Source organism: Sinocyclocheilus anshuiensis, unplaced genomic scaffold (genome assembly GCF_001515605.1).
Source record: "Sinocyclocheilus anshuiensis isolate Anshui unplaced genomic scaffold, SAMN03320099.WGS_v1.1 scaffold679, whole genome shotgun sequence".
Lineage (NCBI taxonomy): Eukaryota > Metazoa > Chordata > Actinopteri > Cypriniformes > Cyprinidae > Sinocyclocheilus > Sinocyclocheilus anshuiensis.
In genome coordinates, this window is record NW_015552592.1 from 696,630 (window position 1) to 707,564 (window position 10,935).

General features: G+C 36.7%; 1 protein-coding gene across 1 annotated transcript in view; it reads left to right on the forward strand.

Annotated features, from left to right (window-relative positions):
- LOC107665542 (protein piccolo-like) overlaps positions 1–10,900 on the forward strand; it is a gene marked incomplete at its 3' end in the record, with an annotated part of 70,288 nt that extends 59,388 nt beyond the window's left edge. Inside the window, exons 22-32 of the mRNA XM_016456457.1 lie at positions 2,185–2,211; positions 4,527–4,615; positions 4,954–5,029; positions 5,241–5,366; positions 6,988–7,096; positions 7,674–7,741; positions 8,178–8,389; positions 8,529–8,579; positions 9,177–9,307; positions 10,234–10,260; positions 10,807–10,900. Coding sequence (XP_016311943.1) covers positions 2,185–2,211; positions 4,527–4,615; positions 4,954–5,029; positions 5,241–5,366; positions 6,988–7,096; positions 7,674–7,741; positions 8,178–8,389; positions 8,529–8,579; positions 9,177–9,307; positions 10,234–10,260; positions 10,807–10,900 — 1,010 coding nt within the window. The remainder of the gene's footprint in view (positions 1–2,184; positions 2,212–4,526; positions 4,616–4,953; positions 5,030–5,240; positions 5,367–6,987; positions 7,097–7,673; positions 7,742–8,177; positions 8,390–8,528; positions 8,580–9,176; positions 9,308–10,233; positions 10,261–10,806) is intronic.
- Positions 10,901–10,935: the final 35 nt, after the last annotated feature.

Consider the following 10,935-nt stretch of genomic DNA (forward strand, 5'->3'; position numbering starts at 1 on the left):
CACATTTTCCTTTACTCTTTTCATCTTTTGTCTCAGATTTTGCTTTACACTTTGCAGGCTGTCACATTTGCATGATTTCATCTTAAATTTAAATTTTCATCTACATATGTATACATAATTGTTTTTTATGTATAAACGTTTGCCTTGTGTTTCTTAATGAATTTGCATGCTACTTAAATGCAAAAGGAAACTGGTTGTTTCTTTCACCATTATTGTTCTGTCATATACATATAAGAAGATAAGCAATTAAGAAGATCTTCAAAACTATTAATTCAGCTATTTTAATTCATTATACACTCAGTGCCTGTGCTATTTATGACAGCCCTGCAGTTGACGAGGAGACTGATCTGCCTTCAGTCTATGAAGTTAAAACATCCTATAATTCTGTCAGAATCATTTAGTGACTGGTTGTCTTAGGAAGGCAGTACACTATTTATGAATTATATAAATGAGATTGTGATCATCTTGTTTTGTGCTGTATTTGGGGGGGAAACAGTTATGCAGTTGATTGGTAGAATATAAATTTGTTTACTAGCTGCCAGTATCTTTCACTATCTTTCTAGCAGCTATGGGATACTAAGCCATTTATGTTAATCATAAGTAAACCTCTGTCTTCTTGTGAAGACATTCTCATATGATAACATATGACTATAACATTGTTCATGCAAGTACCTGGTTTAGTTTGTCTAGTTTTCATTAATCCAGAATATTTCATATTGCAAAAATGCAAGTATGTCATCACACTGATTGGACAAATCAGATGACTAAATTAATGTAGTGAATTTAGATTTTCCTCTTTTCTGTGCTTGTGGACAATCAAATAGACAGATATGTGCTTTTGACAATTGATGATATAAAGTTGTAAATTAAATAAGGGACTATGTTTAGACAAATTTAGAAGTTAATCTGGTTATAACATACATTCACTGGAGCTTAGTTTTCTATTACCTCCAAATCTACTTGTTGTAACTTGCTTGTTTAACCATTTTCTTCATGTAATGTTAATGTCTGTCATGGGTGTTTCCAATTTTCATCTTCAATAAATTCTTGCTATTTCAGTTTTTATTTGCATGGCTTATGAATGGGAATTTAAAAACATCTTGCATGCTACATGAAGAATAATATTTTTTTTTCAGTGAATATTCTATTAATTCTCTTTCTGTGTGTTTTATATATTTTTTTACTATATCATACTATATATTTTTTACTTTTTATTGTAGTGAACATTACACAAGTATTACTATTTAGAATCACCCAGGTATTAAAGTGTTTTGAACATCAGTCTTATAGATAATATATGAGATCATTACACAAATGGTTTGGCTAATAAATATAAAGCTTCATTCAAATTTATGGTAAAACATATTTTTAATCTTTGTGCTTTCATGGCGCTCTCAATGCCAATAAGACAACAGCATTGAGAAACATGTTAAAATCCCCTCTATAGTGTAATATTGTGTTAAACGTCAAGCTGTTTGAGAAGTTTAACAAAAGCCAGGTGTACAGATGGTATAAACAAACAGAGTGCAAAATGTGAATATGTATTTGTTTACAACACTAAATGCTCTGCTGGGTTTGCACAGACTTAACCCCAGCCTCTGTCTTAAGAATATCAGAAATTATTTGTGTTTCTCAAGCAACCTATTCTGAAGTAACATTCAAGGTTCAAAAAGCTCTTTCAGTAGTCTCAGTTTGTATAAACACACAGAAGTAATAAATCACAGCTGTTTTAAAGCCATCCATTTTACTTTTAAACATATTTTATGTGGTTTCTGCAAATGTGCCATAAATGCTGTCAATAGAGCTTAGTTAGTTTTGAACCTGGGACATTTATTTAAGACCACCAATGCCGGTATTGCTAAAGAAATAATTGCCTGTATAGCTTTGTGTATACTTTTAGCACATCTTAAAAATATTATTATATTCAATTATCATTAATTTTATGGGGCTACCTTACAGAATGCAGAATGTATTTAAAAGACTCTCTATAGAGTAAAATATTGACTACAATGGCGTGTGCTTTACATATTTTAGAAAATGAGATAATTGCATGAATTATATATTTGCAAAAGTAAATCATCCACTTCCACTGCAAATGTAACTGTGTTTTTTTATTGGCAAAACATAGCTGTTTTAAGGCTAATTGTACTATGAATTCTCTGAAATGCAATGTTTGTACTACAGCTGGAGGTCCTAGCTGGAATGTAAAAGGTGAGAACTGTTGTTCAGCAACCATCAAAATATCATTAAGCATAAACCTACTTTCATGCGTGCCATAGTCTTGAGTGACGGCCGTTTCTCAGTGGTGCACCTCAGACCCATCCTGGTGTTCATTATCACTGCACTTCCTCAAGGTCTCTTTGACATGGCCTGATCATATCAACTAAGGCACATACATGTCTACATACACAAGTATATATGTGTGCATACTGTAGCAGAAGTTTCCTAGAACAAGTTAGTGTCATTAGGAAACGACACTCTAGGAACTTATCTTGCCCCACCAAAATGCCACTAATGTAATGGAATCCTCCGAAACTAGCTGATGTCTGAAATACGGAACAAGGGTGATGTTTTGGTGATGCAGGATAAAAGTCATTAGAGAGAAACGTCCTTCTGATAGCGTGTTCGCCAGAATGCCAGTTTTCCACAGGCCATAGGTTCGCCACGGTCAATGCATCCTCTAACTTGGGTAATAAAGTGACGGCACTGTTGATTTAAGGTGACATTTCCTTGCAGAAGGACAGCACGTCAGACTCTTTATTGCAAAACTCCTGCAGACAGATCCAGTTGTCAGTTTTCTTCTCACTCTATTAGGACTTAAATGATGATTTGTGGTGTACTTGTTGTGCTGCCTCATGCATAAAAAAATGCTTCGCTTACACAGTATTGTAATCAAGGCACCTGCAGGTTGTGCAAAACACCCAGTAAACAAAGCAGAAGATATTGCTCGCCTGATCTATTTTAGGTATGTGCTGACATGTCTGCCCTAGCTCGAGTTATGAATTATTCGAGGAATTCCCAATGTCTTTGAAGAAAGTACTAAACTACTTGAAATGGAAGCTGGAAAAACAGCAGCAGGCCTATATACAGTCTCATAGAATGCAAATCTTATATATTAGAATTGCGACTGTAGATGAGAACAAGTACACTGCAAAAATCCTCGTCTTAATTGGTATTTTGTCTTGTTTTTACAATGAAAATATCTAAACATTCTTAAGACATGACAAGATCAGTTTACTTGAGAGCCAAAATTGCATATTTAAAAAAATGTATACAAATTTTTCGTACACTTAAAAATAAAGGATGTTTATTGGCACTAATGGTTCCATAAAGAATCTTTAACATCCATTAAACCTTTCCATTGTACAAAAGGTTTTTCATACTTCACAATAAGAAAAAAAAGTGTTTATTTTAAGAACTGTTCACTGAGAGGTTCTTTAGGGAACCAAAAATGGTTCTTCTAGGTCATCGCTACAAACCCCCCTTTTGGAACCTTTATTTTTAAGAGCGTACCTGCTATTTTCAGCATGAATCTCACAAAATTTAATAATTTTTTTTATGCTTAAAAGGATTTCGTTTTAGATTTGCTACAATTTTGCATCTCAGCTAAATTTATCTTTAAGAATGTTTTAACATTTTTACAGAAAAACACGATGAAAATACTAAGAAAATGTTTTTTGGTGTGCAGATTGCAATTTCAAATAAGCAAATTGCTTTAGCATCATGAAAGTCTGGCGTTATAGAACTAAAGCTGTCGTTTTGTTGGAGTAGTGTTTTAATTGTATATGCGAACTAGTGTACTAGAGAGTGTACTAACAGAAAATGTACTAGTCATCAGACATTTGGTAAGGCATCTCATCATCACACTGTTGTATGATGGTGTGTGTATGTGTGTATATCTGCTGTGGTTCTCTATCAAATTCTCGATGCATGACATGTAGCCCGGTCCGGAAGGGACACAGCATGCATGTTCATGTGCATTTCCTGTCCTCACCATCCTCTGTCACTGCTTCCCCCGGGGTGGGGGTCTGGCTACTTAGTACACTTAGCATTTATCTAAACCAGGGGTAGGCAAGTTCGGTCCTAGAGAGCCGCAGTCCTGCAGAGTTCAGCTCCAACCCTAGCCGCTCCAACCGTAATCAAACACACCTGAACAAGCTAATCAATGTCTTCAGGATTACTAAGGCTATAGGCAGGTGAGTTTTGTTTTCAGGGTTGGAGCTGAACTCTGCAGGACTGCGGCTCTCTAGGACCGAACTTGCCTACCCCTGATCTAAACAAACGATCTTGATTTTAGACCTTGTGGAAGGGAGGTTAGTGTCCTACCCTTTTGAAACATAGATATTGTTCTTGGAAGCCCTGACCCAAATCCATCAAGCTGTCAGTTCAAACACTCTAGCAAAGAAGTGTCCCCAACTGGGGGTGGTGAAGGGATGGTTCTCTAGGAGAAAAGTGGTGGAGTGGGACACATGCCCCAGTTTTGTCTCTTGTGATGGTACAGCGGATGCTTTCTTCCTGTCTTCTAGCATATCACCTTCAGCATGAGGAGACAGACTGGTTTGACAAACCCCGCCAGGGACGTGGTGGACCAGAAGCCGGGCCAGAGAGAAGACAGGTAAAGAGGCACCCCCAGTGTGAACGTGATTTTGCCAAGTAGGATGTGTTCCTGGAAACACTTGTCGATTCTGGAACGACATACCTATAGTTTTAACCATAAAATCTCAAAATCTGTAATAGGTCAATATCAATGTTTTATCCACAAACCAAACTGTAAGGCTAACCCTTACAATCTGAATGTTGTTCCAGGAACATGTTCTACTTAAACCACATTCACCATGCAAATACATGAATAGACTGCACCTATCTTTGAAAGAACACCAGACTGCATCAGCAAAAGCACGTGTTAGAACTTCAGCTTTTGTTCATTTGCTTGAATTGTTTTCGTTGTTGCAGATGAAAGGCAGCCATTACCCCTTCCCACACACTCGCATCAAACTGCAAAGGGACCCCAAGGACCACACCATCTCAGGTATGTTTTCATAGCAATTACTCCACAAGATACACAGCGAATTGTAGTCAATTAGGCCTGCAAATTAAATTACTGGAAGGAAAAGCAAAACAACAATCTCGTGGCCGTCGTATTGATGAAGAGATCATGTTTAAAATTATTCTGAGATACTCTGATTAGAATCCAATTACTCAGCCATTCATTAGATAAAACTGAACCCGTCTGAATTCAGGGAGTGGGCTGGGAATCAGAGTTGTGGGTGGAAAAGAGATTCCAGGGACCAACGGAGAGATCGGAGCCTACATCGCTAAGGTTTCAGCAGGAGGATGTGCTGAGCATATGGGAAAAGTTGTGGAAGGTAAGAACTTATCAATTAGTCAATCAGATAACATAAGCAAGTTCAATTTTCTTGCAGACAGTAATTGGTTAATGAAGCGAAATAGATGCGATAAGCAAATTTGGTTTAAAAAAAGTTTACATTCATGCATTTTTCAATTCTTAAAGGTCATGTTATAAAGCGTTTTAAAGTGCCCAATTTAGAAGACCATTTCTCATTTTAACCGGGATGGCTATTGTTGCGGTATGATTGCTCTCCTTGTTGACGAATGCTGGCTCAGCATGCTGTGTCAATTTAGATGAGCTCCTCTGAGAATAGCTCAGCTCCCTGAACATGTTTCTGCTTGTTTGATTTTTATTCTTTCATAACTCATGATTTTAGCAAAGACTCTTAGTATTAAAATGTTTCCTTTTATAGTGTCAGATCTTTTGTCTATTTTATTTGTTTCATCCCTGAAATATGCAAGCACCAATCTGCTGGCAGATTACACAAGCATCTGTTCTCTATCTTAAGTATGCTTTTCCCTTGATACAGTATAATAATGTCTGCTGCCGCAGTGGAAAATGTGCTAGAGAGCAGATTTAATATCTGATAGCTGTAGCGATATTATTATTTGGGCCAAGAGTCAAATGAATGCACAATTGCACAATGCATACTCATATGCATGCTCTTCAGCTTAGAAACATGAAGTATGCATGCTTAATATTGAATAGAACAGGGATCTTCCATCTTTAGCCAGCGAATCAGTAACACATTGGCAATTTTTACCATTATTACCTATACCGTTCATGAATAAAAAATGGAAAATATTACAGCATTTTTAACATTAAAGGCTTTTGAAGATGATTTTAAATGTTCACTTGTATAGCACAAAGTATTTTCAACAAAGGAGCCGAATCGGATTCCCAATTATGCATGAATCATTTAGATACTAACTTCAAAGCTGAAATAATGGTTTTAGCCTAGTGGTAATCTTGCAGAGTAATATGGAGATATGACTGACATACTTGCTGAACATTTGAGAGGTTTTTGAATGAAAACTGAAGGGATTGATTGTGTGGAGATGAACAGACATTTGAATGATATCCTGTTGTCATCAGCCGCTGAAGCACTCCGAATGCAAAAGACCTATCTGAAGACTCGCTTTCATTTGTGTAAGTGCCCGGGGTTTGGCCTGAAGTGGGCTTGAGTTTGCAGTGATGCTTTTAAAATAGTTTTTTTTTCCTCTCTGTTTTCTGCACTTGTTTTCGGTCTCTGATGCTCCAGGACTGTTTTCTTGTAGTGAGTGAAGTGCTCAGGGAAGCGTGCTATTGAAAAAGTGTGTGTGTGTTATTTATGTGTGTTGTTAATTCAGTGATTGTTTTTCCTGATTTTCCCCTACAGAATCACAATAGCATCTATCTGTCTATCTGTGTGTGAATCTATCATAATAGTTTTTAGTTCTAGTTTTGAGGTTTTTAAAAATTAAACATACAGTAGGTGACTTATAAGCAACACCTCTTTTTAATCCTTTCCATAACAATATGCAGACAAATAATGTTTACTTTTGGCTAAGGTGCACTGTGAGTATCTGTTTTTACTATTCTAACCTAATAAATGTATTTCACTCACTGGTTCTGATGGCATGTGTTGTGTTCCTCAGGAATGCAGGTTCTGGAGTGGAATGGAATCTATCTGCTGGGAAAGACATATGAAGAAGTGCAAAGCATTGTGGGCCAGCAGTATGGAGAGGCAGAAATATGTGTGCGCCTGTAAGTTGCAATAATGTATTTAGTGTTCAAGACTCAATTTAGTCCAACAACACCAACAAAAATAACCATGCTAACAACACTCTTTTGTTGAAGAAAGACAATGGTAGTACCATGTACACAACTGTTGCATTTATAACAAAATAATAACCATAAAAAACAGTAAAATTAATTGAATATATTTGATCATGTCATATTTTCCTGTGATGGCAAAACTGAATTTTCAGCAACCATTATTCCAGTCTTCAGTGTCACTTGATCCTTCAGAAATCACTCAAAATTCCTCCATTGAAAACATTTGTTCTGCTTAATATTTTTTGTTGAAACCATGATCATTTTTGTAAAACGTAGAAGTCTTTACTGTCACATTTGATCAATTTAATGTCATTTTTTATTAATCTTAAATCATTAAAAGTATTTTAAAAGTATTAATTTTGATATAAATGACCCCAGACAGTATTGCAATATTACATTTCGTCATATAGATAGAATTTAACTATTTGTTTTAACTGTACTATATTGCAGTTTTTGGTCTTTAAGTCAATATGCTAATATATTTGTTATCTTGACTGCTGTTTAGAGATCTAAACATGCTCTCCGACACAGAACACCCTCAACAACTGGAGCTCCATACTCAGCTGAGAGCTGGTGAGTGTCTCCAACATTTTGTATTCTTCCCTTCATACTGTGCTTACATGTCTTTAATAAGCTTTTCACACTAAAACAAATCCCTTTCAGGTAAATCAGTCCACTCTGCAGCCATCTTGGTCATTGACAGGGTCCAAAATACTTGGAAAATCAATAAAAACATTGGCTAAGCTTATGTTTCACTAACATATTTCAGTGGCATCAAAAATTTGCTTTTTAAGCAGGCTATGGTCCAGGTCCAGCTAATATGCATGCAACCAGTAGGTACAAATGGCTATCTGCTATTTTAACTGAAAGTTAATTTTAACTCCAGATCATGAATCTGTGTGTTAGTATGGTGTGTGTGCATCAAAGTTCTTGCACTCCTCACCGTAAAAAAGGTGTCTGTATTGATCAGTAGGTTGAAATGGGTTTGTTTTGTGTGCGTGTGTTGTAGGTGAGCATCAGCGTTCTCCAGGTATAGACCCAAAGCAGCTGGCTGCAGAGCTGCAGAAGTTTTCGCAGCAGCAGGCTCCTGCCTCCGTGCTGTCTGCTCTGGAGAGAGCGGGACACTTGCACTCTGGCACCGGATCTGCGGCTTCCAGTGGGGTCCCCAGCCCTGGGCAACCCGGGTCCCCTTCCGTCAACAAGAAACGCCATAGTAGCAAGGTGCTGTATGTGCAAAAATGTGCAGGAAGATGCCAAATAGTGTATATAGAGCATATACCAAATGTTGTGTCTAAATTTTGGAACTGCAAATTAGATTTAAAGCAGACATGGATTTAGTTTTCATTATTTTGTTTTTCAGTCAGCAGAGGTTCTGAAGCCACAACCGCATCCAGTCACTGGTGAAATACAAGTGAGTCTGTGCACCAATTTCACAATCACCAAATTTATATGTACTCTATAAGACTATTCTAAAAATAATTTAAATTGCATGATTGTGTTTTGACCATGTTTGCAACATGTAAAACATTGCCATAAGCAGATTAAGTCATTATTCCCATTTCTACTTATCTGAATAAGACAGCTAACTATATTGTTTACAATTTTGTAAACATCATGTAAATGATTTTGGAATATCTATTTTAACAGAATATCTATTGATATTGTTCATGTTATTTAGGTATTTATTTAAAGTGTGAACAAAACTATTTGTGCAGGATGAAACGTTGCAGAAGTGCGCAGTGTAGAAGTAAAGAAAAATCAGTTTTTGAGGACATTTTCTTTACTGTTACTGTTCATGAATAAGAATTGATTTAAATAAATGAAAAATGCACTAAAAACCAAAAAAATGTTTGCTTTAATTATGATCTATCAGCCTTACTGACTCACTCCAGTATTGACTGCTTTATTGAATTTAAATTGCAGCCTTCCAGTGCTTATTTTAGAGTGAAATTAAAATTGAATAGACTATCTATAGTATTACGTATCTCATAATGTATCTTTTCCTCAGCTTCAAATCAACTACGACAGGAATATGGGCAATCTGATTGTTCACGTGCTACAAGCTAGAAACCTCGCTCCTAGAGAAAACAACGGCTACACAGACCCCTTCGTAAAGGTCTATCTCTTGCCAGGGAGAGGGTGAGTATCCCTGTGCACACGATTCTGTGTGTGTGTGTGTGTGTGCGCGAAAGTTTTAAAATGATAGTAAGAGTGAAGAATGAAAGATTTAGAGAGTCTCTACAGTACGTACTACGTATATTTCTTTTATGTTTGTCCTTGTCCACATATATAAATGTTGTAATTGTGGTTGATTTATTGTCTGATTTTTTTTTTTTAAGTTACTTGAATCTTGAGTCACTTAATTTAGTTCCTTTACCCTTTTTCTTGGAATAGCTCCTGTTATTGTTTTACTCTTTGTCTTCGAAAAATCCCTTTATTTCAATATCAAGATTCTGCAAAACAATATCAAGTGTGCCTGTAGCTCCGTTGTACCCCTTTACAAATTATTCCATAATAATTAATGGAATGAAAATGTAAAAAACGCTTAACAATAAACTTAAATGCTGGATGGCGGAATAAAAAAATGTAACTGATAAAAACTTGCATATCAAGTGAGCTTAAAGGTCTCCCTTCCTGGGCAGAAGTCCTCATCTCTTTAGTACAGAAATGACTTATTGGAAGGCTAAAGTGGAAGAGATCTTCCTTAGAGAAGTCAATTTTTATTAGCTTAGCCTTCCTCTCTTAACATGCTACCTAGTAATCAAGCTCAGTGTCTCGGACTGCGGAGACAGCACAATCGATATGGCTTCCACCAGTATGGGGTGTGTAATGCTATATCTGCCATCTCCTAATGGCCATATCTGCAGTGTTTATGAGATTAGTTCCTATTACCTGCACAAATGATCCTTTTGTCTGGCTCTAAAAGCCCCACAGCCACGACTCCATCTGGACCACAACGTTTTTTGAGGAGTTTCTGTCTACCCTTTCCTTGGATTCTCTGACTGTTGTCTGTTTGTCTGTCTACTTTTACTTTGCATTCCATACAAATCTCCGGAATGGTTCAGCCAAGTCATGGTTGTCCAGAACGCAAGGTAGCGTGGTGTTTCTTTTTCTTTTCATTTTGCTTTTTCATTGGTGCGTGTGTGTGTGTGTTTGGATTTCCTTTCTTTCATTATCTAGCTGTCATTCATGTGGTGAAACCTACTATGTCATCTGTGCTGTGTCTCAGATCTACCTCAAAGCAACCTCTACCTCTGAAGTTTGTTTGATGTCAATAAATTCTTGAAACGATTCCCTCAAAGTCAGTAAATATTAAGTACAGTTGTGCAACTCTACCATTGTGCAAATTCACACCAGCTCATTGTAAGAGTCTAGTGCTGCTGTATGCTTGCATAGATTGCCCATAAACTCATGTAGAAGATGGAATTTTTCCACATTTTAGTCTGTGATCTGATAATGTCATAATCATCATTGGTGGCATGGACTGTAGATGCATCGGTGTTGCCTCTTGTGAGGTCATCTCTTTATGAAACCCCACTAGCCTCAAGTGTGGCTATAAATATGCTACATAAACATTTGAAATCCATCATCTAAGTTTATTGCTCCTTGTATCCTGTCTCCACATGATAACCTCACAGTGCTGAGAACAAGAGAAGGATTAAGTATGTCCAGAAGACTCAGAACCCAGAGTGGAACCAGACCGTTATTTATAAAAACATCCATCTGGAGCAGGTAAGTACGACATACATTATTATATATGTATTTTT